At 45.5% G+C, this 22,518-nt stretch overlaps 6 protein-coding genes across 6 annotated transcripts; 2 read left to right on the forward strand and 4 right to left on the reverse strand.

Moving 5' to 3' along the window:
• Positions 1-2,204: 2,204 nt before the first annotated feature.
• Positions 2,205-2,762, reverse strand: LOC139763567 (histone H2A-like). The gene has a single exon (XM_071689772.1). The coding sequence runs from the start codon at positions 2,642-2,644 to the stop codon at positions 2,273-2,275; it is 372 nt and encodes a 123-aa protein (XP_071545873.1). The 5' UTR covers positions 2,645-2,762; the 3' UTR covers positions 2,205-2,272.
• Positions 2,763-2,807: 45 nt separating this feature from the next.
• On the forward strand, positions 2,808-3,385 carry LOC139763566 (histone H2B-like). Its single transcript, XM_071689771.1, has one exon. It carries the CDS (start codon positions 2,950-2,952, stop codon positions 3,319-3,321), a length of 372 nt encoding a protein of 123 aa, XP_071545872.1. The 5' UTR covers positions 2,808-2,949; the 3' UTR covers positions 3,322-3,385.
• A 392-nt stretch (positions 3,386-3,777) lies between these two features.
• Positions 3,778-4,203, reverse strand: LOC139763707 (histone H3-like). Its single transcript, XM_071690030.1, has one exon. The coding sequence runs from the start codon at positions 4,186-4,188 to the stop codon at positions 3,778-3,780; it is 411 nt and encodes a 136-aa protein (XP_071546131.1). The 5' UTR covers positions 4,189-4,203.
• A 5,819-nt stretch (positions 4,204-10,022) lies between these two features.
• On the reverse strand, positions 10,023-10,532 carry LOC139763568 (histone H2A). The gene has a single exon (XM_071689773.1). The coding sequence runs from the start codon at positions 10,460-10,462 to the stop codon at positions 10,091-10,093; it is 372 nt and encodes a 123-aa protein (XP_071545874.1). The 5' UTR covers positions 10,463-10,532; the 3' UTR covers positions 10,023-10,090.
• Positions 10,533-10,731: 199 nt separating this feature from the next.
• LOC139763569 (histone H2B) lies at positions 10,732-11,177 on the forward strand. The gene has a single exon (XM_071689774.1). It carries the CDS (start codon positions 10,755-10,757, stop codon positions 11,124-11,126), a length of 372 nt encoding a protein of 123 aa, XP_071545875.1. The 5' UTR covers positions 10,732-10,754; the 3' UTR covers positions 11,127-11,177.
• Positions 11,178-11,579: 402 nt separating this feature from the next.
• LOC139763723 (histone H3-like) lies at positions 11,580-12,009 on the reverse strand. Its single transcript, XM_071690046.1, has one exon. The coding sequence runs from the start codon at positions 11,992-11,994 to the stop codon at positions 11,584-11,586; it is 411 nt and encodes a 136-aa protein (XP_071546147.1). The 5' UTR covers positions 11,995-12,009; the 3' UTR covers positions 11,580-11,583.
• Between the last annotated feature and the right edge of the window lie 10,509 nt (positions 12,010-22,518).

A 22,518-nucleotide genomic window follows, 5' to 3' on the forward strand; every position in this document is an offset into this window, starting at 1 on the left:
TTTTTGCATTTGGACATGCCTTGAGGCAGAGGAGAGCAAAGACATGTGAAAGGATAAGTATGTGGTAAAATGGTAGGTGCTTGGTGGTGGATTAATGGTTGGGTAGCAGCAGGCAGGCTTGGAAAAGCGTAGGTAGGAGAGAGGGACGAACTCGTTCAATGGCATTGATGTGCAGAGTGCATATTTGTTTGTCAGAGAGAAATTAAGGGAATTTTCTTTGCATTTGGACATGCCTTGAGGCAGAGGAGAGCAAAGACATGTGAAAGGATAAGTATGTGGTAAAATGGTGGGTGCTTGGTGATGGATTAATGGTTGGGTAGCAGCAGGCAGGCAGGCTTGGAAAAGCGTAGGTAGGAGAGAGGGACGAATCCGTTCAATGGCATTGATTTGCAGAGTGCATATTTGTTTGTCAGAGAGAAATTAAGGGAATTTTCTTTGCATTTGGACATGCCTTGAGGCAGAGGAGAGCAAAGACATGTGAAAAGATAAGTATGTGGTAAAATGGTAGGTGCTTGGTGGTGGATTAATGGTTGGGTTGCAGCAGGCAGGCTTGGAAAAGCGTAGGTAGGAGAGAGGGACGAACCCGTTCAATGGCATTGATGTGCAGAGTGCATATTTGTTTGTCAGAGAGAAATTAAAGGAATTTTCTTTGCTTTTGGACATGCCTTGAGGCAGAGGAGAGCAAAGACATGTGAAAGGATAAGTATGTGGTAAAATGGTAGGTGCTTGGTGATGGATTAATGGTTGGGTAGCAGCAGGCAGTCTTGGAAAAGCGTAGGTAGGAGAGAGGGACGAACCCTTTCAATGGCATTAATTTGCAGAGTGCATATTTGTTTGTCAGAGAGAAATTAAGGGAATTTTATTTGCATTTGGACATGACTTGAGGCAGAGGAGAGCAAAGACATGTGAAAGGATAAGTATGTGGTAAAATGGTAGGTGCTTGGTGGTGGATTAATGGTTGGGTAGCAGCAGGCAGGCTTGGAAAAGCGTAGGTAGGAGAGAGGGACGAACCCGTTCAATGGCATTGATTTGCAGAGTGCATATTTGTTTGTCAGAGAGAAATTAAGGGAATTTTCTTTGCATTTGGACATGCCTTGAGGCAGAGGAGAGCAAAGACATGTGAAAGGATAAGTATGTGGTAAAATGGTAGGTGCTTGGTGGTGGATTAATGGTTGGGTAGCAGCAGGCAGGCTTGGAAAAGCGTAGGTAGGAGAGAGGGACGAACCCGTTCAATGGCATTGATTTGCAGAGTGTATATTTGTTTGTCAGAGAGAAATTAAGGGAATTTTCTTTGCATTTGGACATGCCTTGAGGCAGAGGAGAGCAAAGACATGTGAAAGGATAAGTATGTGGTAAAATGGTAGGTGCTTGGTGGTGGATTAATGGTTGGGTAGCAGCAGGCAGGCTTGGAAAAGCGTAGGTAGGAGAGAGGGACGAACCCGTTCAATGGCATTGATTTGCAGAGTGCATATTTGTTTTTCAGAGAGAAATTAAGGGAATTTTCTTTGCATTTGGAAATGCCTTGAGGCAGAGGAGAGCAAAGACATGTGAAAGGATAAGTATGTGGTAAAATGGTAGGTGCTTGGTGGTGGATTAATGGTTGGGTAGCAGCAGGCAGGCTTGGAAAAGCGTAGGTAGGAGAGAGGGACGAACCCGTTCAATCCCATGTTTTTCAGAGACTGGAGGTTTGAAAAAGGGGTTTAACGGGTCTGGGTACCTATATATATAATGAAATACTTGCTTGCCATTGGCTGATAGTTTTCTGCCAATGAGGAGGCTTTATTTTATACACTATGGTTAGCTGTAAGGTTGTAATTCTCCTGTATCGTTGTGGAAAATTATCCGTAAGGATGTAATGTAGTGTATCTCTTGTTTGGCCCCTCCCTCCCTCCGACCAACCAACCGTCTGCCTGCTTCTTGGTTTTCTTTTATGATCGATTTGTATTTGGGGGTCGCTTAAATAAATGGATGGTATAGAGCGTGCAGGGCTTTTCATTCTATTTTACGATGTCTGTAGATGGAAATTTATCTATTATCTTATGCTTATAAAGATAAATGAATTCATATATATATGTGTGTGTCTATTTTTTTATAAAGTATACGCTTGTGAATGAGGGAGTGAAAAGAAATAGAAAGATTAATAACGTTAGTAAGCATAGAGTTAGTTATGAGTGAGTATGTCTTGCTTGATATCCCTTTAAGAATTTATTTGTGGCTCCAAGAGGAGCCTGATTTTTTTGGTTCATCATCATGATTATATCATCTTGATCATCTACTTCTTTTCCGTCTTCTTGGGAAGGAGGACAGCCTGAATGTTAGGCAGGACACCTCCCTGGGCAATGGTGACACCAGAGAGAAGCTTGTTGAGTTCCTCGTCATTACGGATTGCCAGCTGCAAGTGACGAGGGATGATACGAGTCTTCTTGTTGTCACGGGCAGCGTTACCGGCTAACTCTAGTACTTCAGCGGCCAGGTACTCCATGACAGCTGCCAGGTAGACTGGGGCACCAGCACCAACACGTTCGGCGTAGTTTCCCTTGCGCAGAAGGCGGTGGATTCTACCTACGTGAAACTGGAGTCCCGCTCGACTGGAGCGACTCTTGGACTTGCCCTTGACTTTGCCTCCCTTGCCTCGTCCTGACATGGTGGTGCTAGTAATACGGCTACTGCTGCTGCTGCTGCTGCTGCTGAGAGAGAGAGTTCTCTACTCGAGAGAGAGAGAAAATGAATGCGTAGCAATTTGGTGCGAGCATCGCTTATATACCCCCGCTCAGGATCAAGCGAGGCGGCGGCCGACGCCAAACAACCAATGAGCGCGCTCGGCCTGGGCGAGGAGCAAAAGCTGAGTAACCTGTGGCATATATAAGGCCAAGCTCGGGAGTGGCTTCTCATTCTAGCCGCGATCATCGCCGCCACGTAACCTCCTCACTCACTACCGTCGCCGTCGTTATGCCTCCCAAAGCATCAGGAAAGGCTGCCAAGAAGGCTGGAAAAGCTCAGAAAGCCATCGCTAAGGGCGATAAGAAGAAGAAGCGCAGGAGGAAGGAGAGCTACAGTATCTACATCTACAAGGTTCTCAAACAGGTTCACCCGGACACCGGTATCTTTTCCAAGGCCATGTCCATTATGAACTCTTTCGTGAACGACATTTTTGAACGTATCGCTGCTGAGGCTTCCCGCCTTGCCCACTACAACAAACGCTCCACCATCACCAGTCGGGAGATCCAGACTGCTGTTCGACTTCTTTTACCTGGTGAACTGGCCAAGCACGCCGTGTCCGAGGGTACAAAAGCTGTTACCAAGTACACCTCTTCTAAGTAAGAAGTTGTTCCTACTTCTTCCTCCCCTAAACTCGGCTCCATTGGAGCCACACATTATTACAAAAGAGATCATTGTTGGACCAAATGATGATGATGATGATACTACTATTTATAATGAATAATTAGAAAAGTGATATCAACGACATCACGATTTTTTTCTATTGTAGGTTAGCCTGGAAGGAAATAAAAGTAAAAAAAAAAAAAAAACAGGACCCTACCTAACTAAATTTCGCTTGTTTGCATTAATTACCGGTAGCTAGCTTTTAAATGAAAAGCAGCAGTACCTACTAGTTATCACTATTATCACGAATACAATTACTATTAGCTGTTCTTATTAGGTAGAGAGAGAGAGAGAGAGAGAGAGGTTGGTTGTCATGATCAAAAATTCTTTTGCAAGTTAGATTTTGGCCCTAAGAAGGGCCTAGTTTTTCCAATGAGGAAGACCAACAAGAGTGGCTTAGGCGCGTTCTTCTCGAATATGACGTGCCAGCTTAATGTCTTTGGGCATGATGGTGACACGCTTGGCGTGAATGGCGCACAAGTTGGTATCTTCAAAGAGACCCACCAGGTATGCTTCAGAGGCTTCCTGAAGGGCCATGACGGCAGACGACTGGAAACGTAGATCTGTCTTGAAGTCTTGTGCAATCTCTCGCACAAGACGCTGGAAGGGTAGCTTTCTGATGAGTAACTCGGTGCTTTTCTGGTAACGTCGGATTTCACGCAGAGCCACAGTTCCAGGCCTATAACGGTGAGGCTTCTTAACACCACCGGTAGCAGGAGCAGATTTACGAGCTGCCTTAGTGGCCAACTGTTTGCGAGGGGCCTTGCCTCCTGTACACTTGCGAGCAGTCTGCTTGATTCGAGCCATTTCTGGAGCAGTCACTACAGTAGTAGTACGTATGAGCGAGTAGTGTTCGAGGAGCGATGATGAATGAATGAATGAATGATGATAGAAAAGTCCCTTCCGAGGAGGGGCGGGAAAGGAGAGGGGGGAAAGAGCAAGAAATTGTAAGAGGAAGTGAATTTTAGTGGGAGGAAAAGGGCCAGGGCTCAACCCAGCTTGCATTGGAAGAAATGTGGTGATGAGAGCGGAGGCCAAGGGGTTTTTTTTTCTTTTTTTTTAGGATATGGATCAGATGTCTGACTGATGGCCACTGATGTTACCAAGACGTTCCCGGACTTTTTTTTTTTTTTTTTTTAAATTCGAGGAGATGGATCAAATTTCTGACTGATGGCCACTGATGTTACCAAGACTCTTCCTCCATGGACTTAGCAGTAAGATCTATAGAGGTTTTTAGTTCGTTAATATATTGGCACTGGATGTTGTCCAGGTTGTATATTGAACATGTTACCTGGGTGGTCTATTCCCAGGAGATTGTTGAAGTAATCAATCCAGTGCGTGTGATGAATTTGAAATCGCTCTACTTGTCTTTCAAACGGTTCCCTCCAGTAGATGTTTAGAGGAGGGATTCGTGCTCTCTCGTGAAGTACTGTGTTCCTGACGAACTCGTGCCATTTGATGTTAAAAATCCAACGTAGAGCTTTGTTCTGGATGACTTGGAGTGCACGGATGTTGGATTCGGCTCCGAGTTCGAGAGCTGATGGGGCGTATGTGATAAGAGGTCGTATTAATGCCTTGTAGAGGTGCAATTTGGTTTTGAATTGCGCCTCTCTGAATCTATACAATTTCGCGAGCTCCGCTCTCGCGATAGCCGCCCTGGATTGTAGATGGTGGTTCATTCTCAGGTGTACATCATAGTTTAGGCCCAGGACAATGTTGGTGTTTGAGATAGGAATGGGCGCCTGACGGTGTATTTGGGAGTGTAGGTAGACATTAGTTATGTTGTATCTCTGACGTACATTAAAGTAGGATATGTTGGATTTTGCAGGATTTGTTTTAATCCTCCATTTTAACTCCCAGAGCGAAACGTGGTCAATTTCCTGTTGGGCTCTATTGATTAAGTGAGTGAGGATTCTGGCTCTGATTAGCTGTGTGACATCATCTGCATACTGGAGAGTGATGGAGTCCGGGTGTATCGGATTGGGAAGATCATTTGAATAGAGTGTGTAGAGAGTGGGGGCCAGCACGGAGCCTTGGGGTACACCGGCATTAAGGAAGAAGTAGTTTGAGTAAGTGTTTCTGTATTTGATTCGGGTTTTTCTGTTGCTAAGATAGTTAGAGAGAAGCTTAATGGTGGGGCGTGGGAGTTGGAATTGGGTGCTTAGTTTGTACCTCAATCCATCGTGCCACACGGTGTCAAAGGCTTTTTCAACATCTTTTGTGAATAGTGCGGTCATTTTGCGTGGCCGCGTGTTGTTTCTTATGTAGTTCGTAATGATGTTGAGTTCATCTTGTGTGGAGCGATGTTGGTGAAAGCCAAACTGTTTGTGTGAGAGTAGGTTGTTGTTTGTGAGGTGTTGTCTAAGTCTGTTGTTTATAATTCTTTCAAATGTCTTCCCAATGGACTCCAGTAGGCTGATGGGTCTGTAGTTCATGGGGTCTCTGTTGGTTTTGTTGGGTTTGTGAATCATTATGGTTGTTGCTGTTTTGAAAGCCGCGGGAAAATAGCCAGAGGCTAGTGCCGCGTTGAAGAGGGAGGTGATGGCTCTAATTGTGTTGTTGGGGAGTTGTGTGAGTAGTTGGTAACCAATGCCTGAGTTACCTGGGGCTACTTTGGGTGATTTGAGAAGGAGGAATTTGACCTCGATCGATCTTATGGGAGTTGTGAGTAGGTGGTCGTGTGAAAGCGATTGGAGATGTATGATCTGTTCTGGGTAGAAGTGAGTGGGTCTGTTTTGTATGTGTTGTGTGACAAATTGAGTGTTTTCGTACGCCAGAGGGTGAGGTGGGTGCGGGTGAAAGATACCTTCCCAGTGTTTTTGAAAAATGTTGGCAATGTCTTGTGGGTTATGGTGTAGGGTGTTGTTGTCTTTTAGCCCATCGAAGTCTGTTATCGGTGCTCCTTTGAGTTTTCGGATTCTGTTCCAAAATTCTCGAGGAGATTTGATACGGTGTAGTTCTGTTGTGGTGATAAGAGATTTCCAGTGTCTATTGTGGTCTTCTAGAAGGCTGTTGAGTGTGTGGTTTCGTAGGGATGTGAGGTCCCATTGTACTAGGCCCAATCGACGTCTGTTTTGTTCGAAGCGTCGACGGTAGCACGACAGAAGTCTTTTTGTTTTTGGAGAAGGAAAGAAGGAATATCTTGAAGTGTATGAAGATTTGGGGATAGAGTTGTTAGCTGCCTGTGTGATTGTTCCATGTATATGTTCTATTTCTGTGTCTATTAGTGTTATTGGGTGGTTTTCATAATTTGTGGTGTATGTGCAGTTGGAGAGAGTGTCTTTGAAGCTCTCCCAGTCCGCTCTTTTGTAGTTGTAGTGTGAGGGTGATGGGACGAGGATAGGGTTAGGCGAGAGATGAAGAAGGATAGGGATGTGGTCGGAACCACACAGTGGTCCTGGAGACAAGTAATTATGAAGATAATTGCTGGCTCTGTTGGAGAAGACAAGATCAGGTCTGCCTTTTCCTCCTTGGCCAGTGAAGACAGTGTGGAAGTAAGGTCCAAGGAAGTTAAGACGTTTGTAAGAGTATAGAGTGAATAAGTCATCACCATGAGAATTGTTTCTGTTGTGGTGGAAGGTTCTGTGTTGGGCGTTGAGGTCAGCTAGAAGGTACACTGGGATATGTGTGTGGTTGAAGACTGTGTAGAGATCATGAAGTGGAATGGTAGTGTTGGGTCGAGAGTATGTGGTGCAGAAGATAATCAAGCCATGTATTGTTTTTATCTTGACTGCTAGAAAGTGTTCGTATTGCCATGAGGTGGCGAGGTATTCGTGTTCGATGGTGTTGCGTGTGAGGATGGCGACTCCCTCGTGTCTACTGTCTGGAGACTGTCGTGATGTGTACCCGTGATGTCTAATCTTGTACCCGTTGGTGATACATGGGCTGTTAAGTATCACAACATCGGGTCTCTTCTCTTCGAGAAGTGTGGCAATCAGGTAACGGTTACTGCGATAGCTACGCACGTTAAATTGTAAGATCTTAAGCATTTACGATTTTTGGAAGTTCGGCGTCCTTCTAAGTTTAGTGTCGAGGGTCGTTGTCCCACCGTTGAGGTGTCTAACATTGAGCATGCTTCTGGTAACGAGTCGGGAGTTCTCTGGTGAGGGTTCAGGGGGGGTGAGAGGAGAGGAGAGAGGGGAGGAGGGAGGGGAGGTGAGAGGGGGGGGGAGAGGGTGTACGTCGACTATTTGAATGTCGGGTTCGACCAGAGGAGGGTTGTCAGGTATGTTGGCAAGGTTAGGTTTTGGGGCAACTCTGGGAGGGTTAGGCGTAGGTAGGGAGGGGGTGGGTGGAGGGGGAGATTGGTGTGTGAAGGTTCAGGGGGGGCAGTAGGATTGTTGGTGTTGGGTTGGGGGGTTGTGGATGGAGTTGTGTTAGGGGGGACGGAGGGGGTATTGGAAGTTGGGAGGGTGACAGGTTGAGTTGTTGGGGGAGAGTTGGGAGTGTTGCTGGGGGATACGGTTTCGTTAGGGGTCAGGGTGGCTGACAAGACAGGGGTCGGAGAGGGATGGTTGTTGGAAGTGGAGCTGAGGAGTTCAGGTGGAGTTTGTACATTTGGTAAGTTGTTGTGAGCAAGCAACAAGTCGAAAATTCGAATAAACTCCGACTTGTCTTCCCCGCTCAGGAATAATGGCTTCAGGTGGCACGCGTGCATCCTGCCTTGTAGGGTGAGGAGGTCTGAGGAGTTCGTGGATGGGGTAGGAGAGGCTTGGGTGGCAGGGGGAGGAGCAGCAGCAGCAGCCACTGTTGCATAGAGGTGAGGGTTTGTGGAAGGAGGTGAGTCGGATTTTTGTGCTTGACGCACTTCACGAAGTTGCTTCTTTTTGCTTGGGCACAGTCCAGATACAGCAACGTGATTGCCTTTGCAGTTGACGCACTTCGCTGTCTGAACCTTGCATTCACGGTAACCATGACCAGTTTCCGCGCATTGGCTACAGGTTTGGTGGGGTTCCTTACAGTTCTTTGTTTCGTGTCCGAATTGCAAACATTTAAAGCATTGCCGGACGTCGATAAATTCTTCCTTTTTTAGGGATTTTGCGGGCATCGAGATCATGGGAAACAGGATTCCTCGGGAGAGCAGGCGATCGGCCTCGGTCGGATTGGTGCATTGAATTTTTAGTGTCCTGGAGTTACTGGGTTTGTAAACACTAATGACGTTAACTTCGTTATTTTCGCCATTGATGGCTTCAGCAATCTCCAAGGGGTTGAGGGACAAGATAGACGCATCGACATTATAAGCAACAACGGTGCATCTAGCTTGAAGGGGACGGTCTTGAACGATTTGGTAGTGATTTTTAGAAAGTACGTCGAGGAGAGGCTTGGATAGGATTGTGTCTAAATCGCTATCTTTGCCTAAGCAGGTTTTGAATAGAAACTTATTAGTAGGGAATTGAATTACCCTAGTGGGACGTATCTGCGTTGTCTTGAATACTATGGATAGGAGTTCGAACGTGGATGGGGGGGGACAATCAGGTTTTATGAATTTAAGTCGTATGTCGGGCGGCATTTTGGTGGCATCAGTGTTCTGCTACTTAAAAAAATGTGGGTCTGGGACGCTCGGCGGTCCAGGGTAGAGAGAGTGGGTGAGAGTGAGAGGGTCTCCGCCCCGTCAGGTGAGAACAGGTCCACTCCAAGCCTCCACTCCTCAGGAAAATGAGTTTTCCAGAATGGGGTGGGGAAGCTGGGATGGGGATTGCCCAAGCCTAACGGTCGTAAGATAGATGATGGATGATAAAAGAGAAAAAATGGAATGAAATTCGATGAAAGATGTACTGGAGGCAGCACTGCGGCGTGGGTCGTGGTGAGGTGTTAGCCTACCGGCGTCAGGTCACTGGTCGGGTCACCGGAGCTGTCTCCCACGGGAAGGACCAACGTGGGAGCTATTATCCGCTTCTTTCTTCTTCGTCTTCTGTCTTCTTTCTTCCTTATTCTATCTTCTTGTTTCCGACTTGTATCTTCTTATCTTCTTTTCTTCTATCTTCTATCTTCTTTCTTCTATCTTCTTTCTTCTTTCTTCTGTCTTCTGTCTGTTTACTGCCTGGTGGTTAATTCTCCATGAGCCACGTGGTCACCATGTGGTCGAGACACCACTTCAACACTCACTCACTGGAAAAACTAGAATTCTCCGGGTTTAACGGGTCTGGGTACCTATATATATATAATGAAATACTTGCTTGCCATTGGCTGATAGTTATCTGCCAATGAGGAGGCTTTATTTTATACACTATGGTTAGTGGTAAGGTTGTAATTCTCCTGTATCGTTGTGGAAAATTATCCGTAAGGATGTAATGTAGTGTATCTCTTGTTTGGCCCCTCCCTCCCTCGGACCAACCAACCGTCTGCCTGCTTCTTGGTTTTCTTTTATGATCGATTTGTCTTTGGGGGTAGCTTAAATAAATGGATGGAATAGAGCGTGCAGGGCTTTTCATTCTATTTTACCATGTCTGTAGATGGAAATTTATCTATTATCTTATGCTTATAAAAATAAATGAATTCATATATATATATGTGTCTATTTTTTTATAAAGTATACGCTTGTGAATGAGGGAGTGAAAAGAAATAGAAAGATTAATAACGTTAGTAAGCATAGAGTTAGTTATGAGTGAGTGAGTATGTCTTGCTTGATATCCCTTTAAGAATTTATTTGTGGCTCCAAGAGGAGCCTGATTTTTTTGGTTCATCATCATGATTATATCATCTTGATCATCTACTTCTTTTCCGTCTTCTTGGGAAGGAGGACAGCCTGAATGTTAGGCAGGACACCTCCCTGGGCAATGGTGACACCAGAGAGAAGCTTGTTGAGTTCCTCGTCATTACGGATGGCCAGCTGCAAGTGACGAGGGATGATACGAGTCTTCTTGTTGTCACGGGCAGCGTTACCGGCTAACTCTAGTACTTCAGCGGCCAGGTACTCCATGACAGCTGCCAGGTAGACTGGGGCACCAGCACCGACACGTTCGGCGTAGTTTCCCTTGCGCAGAAGGCGGTGGATTCTACCTACGGGAAACTGGAGTCCCGCTCGACTGGAGCGACTCTTGGACTTGCCCTTGACTTTGCCTCCCTTGCCTCGTCCTGACATGGTGGTGCTAGTAATACGGCTACTGCTGCTGCTGCTGAGAGAGTTCTCTACTCGAGAGAGAGAGAAAATGAATGCGTAGCAATTTGGTGCGAGCATCGCTTATATACCCCCGCTCAGGATCAAGCGAGGCGGCGGCCGACGCCAAACAACCAATGAGCGCGCTCGGCCTGGGCGAGGAGCAAAAGCTGAATAACCTGTGGCATATATAAGGCCAAGCTCGGGAGTGGCTTCTCATTCTAGCCGCGATCATCGCCGCCACGTAACCTCCTCACTCACTACCGTCGCCGTCGTTATGCCTCCCAAAGCATCAGGAAAGGCTGCCAAGAAGGCTGGAAAAGCTCAGAAAGCCATCGCTAAGGGCGATAAGAAGAAGAAACGCAGGAGGAAGGAGAGCTACAGTATCTACATCTACAAGGTTCTCAAACAGGTTCACCCGGACACCGGTATCTCTTCCAAGGCCATGTCCATTATGAACTCTTTCGTGAACGACATTTTTGAACGTATCGCTGCTGAGGCTTCCCGCCTTGCCCACTACAACAAACGCTCCACCATCACCAGTCGGGAGATCCAGACTGCTGTTCGACTTCTTTTACCTGGTGAACTGGCCAAGCACGCCGTGTCCGAGGGTACAAAAGCTGTTACCAAGTACACCTCTTCTAAGTAAGAAGTTGTTCCTACTTCTTCCTCCCCTAAACTCGGCTCCATTGGAGCCACACATTATTACAAAAGAGATCATTGTTGGACCAAATGATGATGATGATGATACTACTATTTATAATGAATAATTAGAAAAGTGATATCAACGACATCACGATTTTTTTCTATTGTAGGTTAGCCTGGAAGGAAATAAAAGTAAAAAAAAAAAAAAAAGACACAGGACCCTACCTAACTAAATTTCGCTTGTTTGCATTAATTACCGGTAGCTAGCTTTTAAATGAAAAGCAGCAGTACCTACCTACTAGTTATCACTATTATCACGAATACAATTACTATTAGTTGTTCTTATTAGGTAGAGAGAGAGAGAGAGAGAGGTTGGTTGTCATGATCAAAAATTCTTTTGCAAGTTAGATTTTGGCCCTAAGAAGGGCCTAGTTTTTCCAATGAGGAAGACCAAGAGTGGCTTAGGCGCGTTCTCCTCGAATACGACGTGCCAGCTGGATGTCTTTGGGCATGATGGTGACACGCTTGGCGTGAATGGCGCACAAGTTGGTATCTTCAAAGAGACCCACCAGGTATGCTTCAGAGGCTTCCTGAAGGGCCATGACGGCAGACGACTGGAAACGTAGATCTGTCTTGAAGTCTTGTGCAATCTCTCGCACAAGACGCTGGAAGGGTAGCTTTCTGATGAGTAACTCGGTGCTTTTCTGGTAACGTCGGATTTCACGCAGAGCCACAGTTCCAGGCCTATAACGGTGAGGCTTCTTAACACCACCGGTAGCAGGAGCAGATTTACGAGCTGCCTTAGTGGCCAGCTGTTTGCGAGGGGCCTTGTCTCCTGTAGACTTGCGAGCAGTCTGCTTGGTTCGAGCCATTTCTGGAGCAGTCACTACAGTAGTAGTACGTATGAGCGAGTAGTGTTCGAGGAGCGAATGAATGAATGAATGAATGAATGATGATAGAAAAGTCCCTTCCGAGGAGGGGCGGGAAAGGAGAGGGGGGAAAGAGCAAGAAATTGTAAGAGGAAGTGAATTTTAGTGGGAGGAAAAGGGCCAGGGCTCAACCCAGCTTGCATTGGAAGTAATGTGGTGATGAGAGCGGAGGCCAAGGGTTTTTTTTATTTTTTTTTTTTTTTTTTTTTAGGAGATGGATCAGATGTCTGACTGATGGCCACTGATGTTACCAAGACGTTCCCAGCTTTTTTTTTTTTTTTTTTTTAAATTCGAGGAGATGGATCAAATCTCTGACTGATGGCCACTGATGTTACCAAGACTCTCCCTCCATGGACTTAGCAGTAAGATCTATAGAGGTTTTTAGTTCGTTAATATATTGGCACTGGATGTTGTCCAGGTTGTATATTGAACATGTTACCTGGGTGGTCTATTCCCAGGAGATTGTTGAAGTAATCAATCCAGTGCGTGTGATGAATTTGAAATCGCTCTACTTGTCTTTCAAACAGTTCCCTCCAGTAGATGTTTAGAGGAGGGATTCGTGCTCTCTCGTGAAGTTCTGTGTTCCTGACGAACTCGTGCCATTTGATGTTAAAAATCCAACGTAGAGCTTTGTTCTGGATGACTTGGAGTGCACGGATGTTGGATTTGGCTCCGAGTTCGAGAGCTGATGGGGCGTATGTGATAAGAGGTCGTATTAATGCCTTGTAGAGGTGCAATTTGGTTTTGAATTGCGCCTCTCTGAATCTATACAATTTCGCGAGCTCCGCTCTCGCGATAGCCGCCCTGGATTGTAGATGGTGGTTCATTCTAAGGTGTACATCATAGTTTAGGCCCAGGACAATGTTGGTGTTTGAGATAGGAATGGGCGCCTGACGGTGTATTTGGGAGTGTAGGTAGACATTAGTTATGTTGTATCTCTGACGTACATTAAAGTAGGATATGTTGGATTTTGCAGGATTTGTTTTAATCCTCCATTTTAACTCCCAGAGCGAAACGTGGTCAATTTCCTGTTGGGCTCTATTGATTAAGTGAGTGAGGATTCTGGCTCTGATTAGCTGTGTGACATCATCTGCATACTGGAGAGTGATGGAGTCCGGGTGTATCGGATTGGGAAGATCATTTGAATAGAGTGTGTAGAGAGTGGGGGCCAGCACGGAGCCTTGGGGTACACCGGCATTAAGGAAGAAGTAGCTTGAGTAAGTGTTTCTGTATTTGATTCGGGTTTTTCTGTTGCTAAGATAGTTAGAGAGAAGCTTAATGGTGGGGCGTGGGAGTTGGAATTGGGTGCTTAGTTTGTACCTCAATCCATCGTGCCACACGGTGTCAAAGGCTTTTTCAACATCTTTTGTGAATAGTGCGGTCATTTTGCGTGGCCGCGTGTTGTTTCTTATGTAGTTATGTAGTTCGTAATGATGTTGAGTTCATCTTGTGTGGAGCGATGTTGGTGAAAGCCAAACTGTTTGTGTGAGAGTAGGTTGTTGTTTGTGAGGTGTAGTCTAAGTCTGTTGTTTATAATTCTTTCAAATGTCTTCCCAATGGACTCCAGTAGGCTGATGGTTGGGTAGCAGCAGGCAGGCTTGGAAATGCGTAGGTAGGAGAGAGGGACAAATCCGTTCAATGGCATTGATTTGCAGAGTGCATATTTGTTTGTCAGAGAGAAATTAAGGGAATTTTCTTTGCATTTGGACATGCCTTGAGGCAGAGGAGAGCAAAGACATGTGAAAGGATAAGTATGTGGTAAAATGGTAGGTGCTTGGTGGTGGATTAATGGTTGGGTAGCAGCAGGCAGGCTTGGAAAAGCGTAGGTAGGAGAGAGGGACGAACCCGTTCAATGGCATTGATGTGCAGAGTGCATATTTGTTTGTCAGAGAGAAATTAAGGGAATTTTCTTTGCATTTGGACATGCCTTGAGGCAGAGGAGAGCAAAGACATGTGAAAGGATAAGTATGTGGTAAAATGGTAGGTGCTTGGTGGTGGATTAATGGTTGGGTAGCAGCAGGCAGGCTTGGAAAAGCGTAGGTAGGAGAGAGGGACGAACCCGTTCAATGGCATTGATGTGCAGAGTGCATATTTGTTTGTCAGAGAGAAATTAAGGGAATTTTCTTTGCATTTGGACATGCCTTGAGGCAGAGGAGAGCAAAGACATGTGAAAGGATAAGTATGTGGTAAAATGGTAGGTGCTTGGTGGTGGATTAATGGTTGGGTAGCAGCAGGCAGGCTTGGAAAAGCGTAGGTAGGAGAGAGGGACGAACCCGTTCAATGGCATTGATTTGCAGAGTGCATATTTGTTTGTCAGAGAGAAATTAAGGGAATTTTCTTTGCATTTGGACATGCCTTGAGGCAGAGGAGAGCAAAGACATGTGAAAGGATAAGTATGTGGTAAAATGGTAGGTGCTTGGTGGTGGATTAATGGTTGGGTAGCAGCAGGCAGGCTTGGAAAAGCGTAGGTAGGAGAGAGGGACGAACCCGTTCAATGGCATTGATGTGCAGAGTGCATATTTGTTTGTCAGAGAGAAATTAAGGGAATTTTCTTTGCATTTGGACATGCCTTGAGGCAGAGGAGAGCAAAGACATGTGAAAGGATAAGTATGTGGTAAAATGGTAGGTGCTTGGTGGTGGATTAATGGTTGGGTAGCAGCAGGCAGGCTTGGAAAAGCGTAGGTAGGAGAGAGGGACGAACCCGTTCAATGGCATTGATGTGCAGAGTGCATATTTGTTTGTCAGAGAGAAATTAAGGGAATTTTCTTTGCATTTGGACATGCCTTGAGGCAGAGGAGAGCAAAGACATGTGAAAGGATAAGTATGTGGTAAAATGGTAGGTGCTTGGTGGTGGATTAATGGTTGGGTAGCAGCAGGCAGGCTTGGAAAAGCGTAGGTAGGAGAGAGGGACGAACCCGTTCAATGGCATTGATGTGCAGAGTGCATATTTGTTTGTCAGAGAGAAATTAAGGGAATTTTCTTTGCATTTGGACATGCCTTGAGGCAGAGGAGAGCAAAGACATGTGAAAGGATAAGTATGTGGTAAAATGGTAGGTGCTTGGTGGTGGATTAATGGTTGGGTAGCAGCAGGCAGGCTTGGAAAAGCGTAGGTAGGAGAGAGGGACGAACCCGTTCAATGGCATTGATGTGCAGAGTGCATATTTGTTTGTCAGAGAGAAATTAAGGGAATTTTCTTTGCATTTGGACATGCCTTGAGGCAGAGGAGAGCAAAGACATGTGAAAGGATAAGTATGTGGTAAAATGGTAGGTGCTTGGTGGTGGATTAATGGTTGGGTAGCAGCAGGCAGGCTTGGAAAAGCGTAGGTAGGAGAGAGGGACGAACCCGTTCAATGGCATTGATTTGCAGAGTGCATATTTGTTTGTCAGAGAGAAATTAAGGGAATTTTCTTTGCATTTGGACATGCCTTGAGGCAGAGGAGAGCAAAGACATGTGAAAGGATAAGTATGTGGTAAAATGGTAGGTGCTTGGTGGTGGATTAATGGTTGGGTAGCAGCAGGCAGGCTTGGAAAAGCGTAGGTAGGAGAGAGGGACGAACCCGTTCAATGGCATTGATTTGCAGAGTGCATATTTGTTTGTCAGAGAGAAATTAAGGGAATTTTCTTTGCATTTGGACATGCCTTGAGGCAGAGGAGAGCAAAGACATGTGAAAGGATAAGTATGTGGTAAAATGGTAGGTGCTTGGTGGTGGATTAATGGTTGGGTAGCAGCAGGCAGGCTTGGAAAAGCGTAGGTAGGAGAGAGGGACGAACCCGTTCAATGGCATTGATTTGCAGAGTGCATATTTGTTTGTCAGAGAGAAATTAAGGGAATTTTCTTTGCATTTGGACATGCCTTGAGGCAGAGGAGAGCAAAGACATGTGAAAGGATAAGTATGTGGTAAAATGGTAGGTGCTTGGTGGTGGATTAATGGTTGGGTAGCAGCAGGCAGGCTTGGAAAAGCGTAGGTAGGAGAGAGGGACGAACCCGTTCAATGGCATTGATGTGCAGAGTGCATATTTGTTTGTCAGAGAGAAATTAAGGGAATTTTCTTTGCATTTGGACATGCCTTGAGGCAGAGGAGAGCAAAGACATGTGAAAGGATAAGTATGTGGTAAAATGGTAGGTGCTTGGTGGTGGATTAATGGTTGGGTAGCAGCAGGCAGGCTTGGAAAAGCGTAGGTAGGAGAGAGGGACGAACCCGTTCAATGGCATTGATTTGCAGAGTGCATATTTGTTTGTCAGAGAGAAATTAAGGGAATTTTCTTTGCATTTGGACATGCCTTGAGGCAGAGGAGAGCAAAGACATGTGAAAGGATAAGTATGTGGTAAAATGGTAGGTGCTTGGTGGTGGATTAATGGTTGGGTAGCAGCAGGCAGGCTTGGAAAAGCGTAGGTAGGAGAGAGGGACGAACCCGTTCAATGGCATTGATTTGCAGAGTGCATATTTGTTTGTCAGAGAGAAATTAAGGGAATTTTCTTTGCATTTGGACATGCCTTGAGGCAGAGGAGAGCAAAGACATGTGAAAGGATAAGTATGTGGTAAAATGGTAGGTGCTTGGTGGTGGATTAATGGTTGGGTAGCAGCAGGCAGGCTTGGAAAAGCGTAGGTAGGAGAGAGGGACGAACCCGTTCAATGGCATTGATGTGCAGAGTGCATATTTGTTTGTCAGAGAGAAATTAAGGGAATTTTCTTTGCATTTGGACATGCCTTGAGGCAGAGGAGAGCAAAGACATGTGAAAGGATAAGTATGTGGTAAAATGGTAGGTGCTTGGTGGTGGATTAATGGTTGGGTAGCAGCAGGCAGGCTTGGAAAAGCGTAGGTAGGAGAGAGGGACGAACCCGTTCAATGGCATTGATGTGCAGAGTGCATATTTGTTTGTCAGAGAGAAATTAAGGGAATTTTCTTTGCATTTGGACATGCCTTGAGGCAGAGGAGAGCAAAGACATGTGAAAGGATAAGTATGTGGTAAAATGGTAGGTGCTTGGTGGTGGATTAATGGTTGGGTAGCAGCAGGCAGGCTTGGAAAAGCGTAGGTAGGAGAGAGGGACGAACCCGTTCAATGGCATTGATTTGCAGAGTGCATATTTGTTTGTCAGAGAGAAATTAAGGGAATTTTCTTTGCATTTGGACATGCCTTGAGGCAGAGGAGAGCAAAGACATGTGAAAGGATAAGTATGTGGTAAAATGGTAGGTGCTTGGTGGTGGATTAATGGTTGGGTAGCAGCAGGCAGGCTTGGAAAAGCGTAGGTAGGAGAGAGGGACGAACCCGTTCAATGGCATTGATGTGCAGAGTGCATATTTGTTTGTCAGAGAGAAATTAAGGGAATTTTCTTTGCATTTGGACATGCCTTGAGGCAGAGGAGAGCAAAGACATGTGAAAGGATAAGTATGTGGTAAAATGGTAGGTGCTTGGTGGTGGATTAATGGTTGGGTAGCAGCAGGCAGGCTTGGAAAAGCGTAGGTAGGAGAGAGGGACGAACCCGTTCAATGGCATTGATTTGCAGAGTGCATATTTGTTTGTCAGAGAGAAATTAAGGGAATTTTCTTTGCATTTGGACATGCCTTGAGGCAGAGGAGAGCAAAGACATGTGAAAGGATAAGTATGTGGTAAAATGGTAGGTGCTTGGTGGTGGATTAATGGTTGGGTAGCAGCAGGCAGGCTTGGAAAAGCGTAGGTAGGAGAGAGGGACGAACCCGTTCAATGGCATTGATTTGCAGAGTGCATATTTGTTTGTCAGAGAGAAATTAAGGGAATTTTCTTTGCATTTGGACATGCCTTGAGGCAGAGGAGAGCAAAGACATGTGAAAGGATAAGTATGTGGTAAAATGGTAGGTGCTTGGTGGTGGATTAATGGTTGGGTAGCAGCAGGCAGGCTTGGAAAAGCGTAGGTAGGAGAGAGGGACGAACCCGTTCAATGGCATTGATTTGCAGAGTGCATATTTGTTTGTCAGAGAGAAATTAAGGGAATTTTCTTTGCATTTGGACATGCCTTGAGGCAGAGGAGAGCAAAGACATGTGAAAGGATAAGTATGTGGTAAAATGGTAGGTGCTTGGTGGTGGATTAATGGTTGGGTAGCAGCAGGCAGGCTTGGAAAAGCGTAGGTAGGAGAGAGGGACGAACCCGTTCAATGGCATTGATTTGCAGAGTGCATATTTGTTTGTCAGAGAGAAATTAAGGGAATTTTCTTTGCATTTGGACATGCCTTGAGGCAGAGGAGAGCAAAGACATGTGAAAGGATAAGTATGTGGTAAAATGGTAGGTGCTTGGTGGTGGATTAATGGTTGGGTAGCAGCAGGCAGGCTTGGAAAAGCGTAGGTAGGAGAGAGGGACGAACCCGTTCAATGGCATTGATTTGCAGAGTGCATATTTGTTTGTCAGAGAGAAATTAAGGGAATTTTCTTTGCATTTGGACATGCCTTGAGGCAGAGGAGAGCAAAGACATGTGAAAGGATAAGTATGTGGTAAAATGGTAGGTGCTTGGTGGTGGATTAATGGTTGGGTAGCAGCAGGCAGGCTTGGAAAAGCGTAGGTAGGAGAGAGGGACGAACCCGTTCAATGGCATTGATTTGCAGAGTGCATATTTGTTTGTCAGAGAGAAATTAAGGGAATTTTCTTTGCATTTGGACATGCCTTGAGGCAGAGGAGAGCAAAGACATGTGAAAGGATAAGTATGTGGTAAAATGGTAGGTGCTTGGTGGTGGATTAATGGTTGGGTAGCAGCAGGCAGGCTTGGAAAAGCGTAGGTAGGAGAGAGGGACGAACCCGTTCAATGGCATTGATTTGCAGAGTGCATATTTGTTTGTCAGAGAGAAATTAAGGGAATTTTCTTTGCATTTGGACATGCCTTGAGGCAGAGGAGAGCAAAGACATGTGAAAGGATAAGTATGTGGTAAAATGGTAGGTGCTTGGTGGTGGATTAATGGTTGGGTAGCAGCAGGCAGGCTTGGAAAAGCGTAGGTAGGAGAGAGGGACGAACCCGTTCAATGGCATTGATTTGCAGAGTGCATATTTGTTTGTCAGAGAGAAATTAAGGGAATTTTCTTTGCATTTGGACATGCCTTGAGGCAGAGGAGAGCAAAGACATGTGAAAGGATAAGTATGTGGTAAAATGGTAGGTGCTTGGTGGTGGATTAATGGTTGGGTAGCAGCAGGCAGGCTTGGAAAAGCGTAGGTAGGAGAGAGGGACGAACCCGTTCAATGGCATTGATGTGCAGAGTGCATATTTGTTTGTCAGAGAGAAATTAAGGGAATTTTCTTTGCATTTGGACATGCCTTGAGGCAGAGGAGAGCAAAGACATGTGAAAGGATAAGTATGTGGTAAAATGGTAGGTGCTTGGTGGTGGATTAATGGTTGGGTAGCAGCAGGCAGGCTTGGAAAAGCGTAGGTAGGAGAGAGGGACGAACCCGTTCAATGGCATTGATTTGCAGAGTGCATATTTGTTTGTCAGAGAGAAATTAAGGGAATTTTCTTTGCATTTGGACATGCCTTGAGGCAGAGGAGAGCAAAGACATGTGAAAGGATAAGTATGTGGTAAAATGGTAGGTGCTTGGTGGTGGATTAATGGTTGGGTAGCAGCAGGCAGGCTTGGAAAAGCGTAGGTAGGAGAGAGGGACGAACCCGTTCAATGGCATTGATGTGCAGAGTGCATATTTGTTTGTCAGAGAGAAATTAAGGGAATTTTCTTTGCATTTGGACATGCCTTGAGGCAGAGGAGAGCAAAGACATGTGAAAGGATAAGTATGTGGTAAAATGGTAGGTGCTTGGTGGTGGATTAATGGTTGGGTAGCAGCAGGCAGGCTTGGAAAAGCGTAGGTAGGAGAGAGGGACGAACCCGTTCAATGGCATTGATTTGCAGAGTGCATATTTGTTTGTCAGAGAGAAATTAAGGGAATTTTCTTTGCATTTGGACATGCCTTGAGGCAGAGGAGAGCAAAGACATGTGAAAGGATAAGTATGTGGTAAAATGGTAGGTGCTTGGTGGTGGATTAATGGTTGGGTAGCAGCAGGCAGGCTTGGAAAAGCGTAGGTAGGAGAGAGGGACGAACCCGTTCAATGGCATTGATTTGCAGAGTGCATATTTGTTTGTCAGAGAGAAATTAAGGGAATTTTCTTTGCATTTGGACATGCCTTGAGGCAGAGGAGAGCAAAGACATGTGAAAGGATAAGTATGTGGTAAAATGGTAGGTGCTTGGTGGTGGATTAATGGTTGGGTAGCAGCAGGCAGGCTTGGAAAAGCGTAGGTAGGAGAGAGGGACGAACCCGTTCAATGGCATTGATGTGCAGAGTGCATATTTGTTTGTCAGAGAGAAATTAAGGGAATTTTCTTTGCATTTGGACATGCCTTGAGGCAGAGGAGAGCAAAGACATGTGAAAGGATAAGTATGTGGTAAAATGGTAGGTGCTTGGTGGTGGATTAATGGTTGGGTAGCAGCAGGCAGGCTTGGAAAAGCGTAGGTAGGAGAGAGGGACGAACCCGTTCAATGGCATTGATGTGCAGAGTGCATATTTGTTTGTCAGAGAGAAATTAAGGGAATTTTCTTTGCATTTGGACATGCCTTGAGGCAGAGGAGAGCAAAGACATGTGAAAGGATAAGTATGTGGTAAAATGGTAGGTGCTTGGTGGTGGATTAATGGTTGGGTAGCAGCAGGCAGGCTTGGAAAAGCGTAGGTAGGAGAGAGGGACGAACCCGTTCAATGGCATTGATGTGCAGAGTGCATATTTGTTTGTCAGAGAGAAATTAAGGGAATTTTCTTTGCATTTGGACATGCCTTGAGGCAGAGGAGAGCAAAGACATGTGAAAGGATAAGTATGTGGTAAAATGGTAGGTGCTTGGTGGTGGATTAATGGTTGGGTAGCAGCAGGCAGGCTTGGAAAAGCGTAGGTAGGAGAGAGGGACGAACCCGTTCAATGGCATTGATTTGCAGAGTGCATATTTGTTTGTCAGAGAGAAATTAAGGGAATTTTCTTTGCATTTGGACATGCCTTGAGGCAGAGGAGAGCAAAGACATGTGAAAGGATAAGTATGTGGTAAAATGGTAGGTGCTTGGTGGTGGATTAATGGTTGGGTAGCAGCAGGCAGGCTTGGAAAAGCGTAGGTAGGAGAGAGGGACGAACCCGTTCAATGGCATTGATTTGCAGAGTGCATATTTGTTTGTCAGAGAGAAATTAAGGGAATTTTCTTTGCATTTGGACATGCCTTGAGGCAGAGGAGAGCAAAGACATGTGAAAGGATAAGTATGTGGTAAAATGGTAGGTGCTTGGTGGTGGATTAATGGTTGGGTAGCAGCAGGCAGGCTTGGAAAAGCGTAGGTAGGAGAGAGGGACGAACCCGTTCAATGGCATTGATTTGCAGAGTGCATATTTGTTTGTCAGAGAGAAATTAAGGGAATTTTCTTTGCATTTGGACATGCCTTGAGGCAGAGGAGAGCAAAGACATGTGAAAGGATAAGTATGTGGTAAAATGGTAGGTGCTTGGTGGTGGATTAATGGTTGGGTAGCAGCAGGCAGGCTTGGAAAAGCGTAGGTAGGAGAGAGGGACGAACCCGTTCAATGGCATTGATGTGCAGAGTGCATATTTGTTTGTCAGAGAGAAATTAAGGGAATTTTCTTTGCATTTGGACATGCCTTGAGGCAGAGGAGAGCAAAGACATGTGAAAGGATAAGTATGTGGTAAAATGGTAGGTGCTTGGTGGTGGATTAATGGTTGGGTAGCAGCAGGCAGGCTTGGAAAAGCGTAGGTAGGAGAGAGGGACGAACCCGTTCAATGGCATTGATTTGCAGAGTGCATATTTGTTTGTCAGAGAGAAATTAAGGGAATTTTCTTTGCATTTGGACATGCCTTGAGGCAGAGGAGAGCAAAGACATGTGAAAGGATAAGTATGTGGTAAAATGGTAGGTGCTTGGTGGTGGATTAATGGTTGGGTAGCAGCAGGCAGGCTTGGAAAAGCGTAGGTAGGAGAGAGGGACGAACCCGTTCAATGGCATTGATGTGCAGAGTGCATATTTGTTTTGTCCAGGGAGAAGTAAAGGAATTTTCTTTGCATTTGGACATGCCTGAGGCAAGGAGAGCAAAGACATGGTGGAAAGGATAAGTATGTGGTAAAATGGTAGGTGCTTGGTGGTGGTTAATGGTTGGGTAGCACAGGCAGGCATAGAAAAGCGTAGGTTAAAGGAGAGAGGACGAACCCGTTCAATGGCATTGAATTTCAGAGTCATATTTGTTTGTCTGTGAGAAATTAAGGGAATTTTCTTGCATCTGGAATGCCTTGAGGCAGAGGATAGGAAAGACATGTGAAAAAAGATAAGTATGTGGTAAAATGGTAGGTGGCGTGGTGGTGGATTAATGGTTGGGTAGCAGCAGCAGCGCGAAACGCGTAGGTAGTAAGAGGAACGAACACGTTTAAGGGCATGAGGTGCAGAGTGCATATTTGTTTGTCAGAGAGAAATAAGGGAATTTTCAT

The sequence above is a fragment of the Panulirus ornatus genome, chromosome 47 (genome assembly GCF_036320965.1).
Source record: "Panulirus ornatus isolate Po-2019 chromosome 47, ASM3632096v1, whole genome shotgun sequence".
NCBI lineage: Eukaryota > Metazoa > Arthropoda > Malacostraca > Decapoda > Palinuridae > Panulirus > Panulirus ornatus.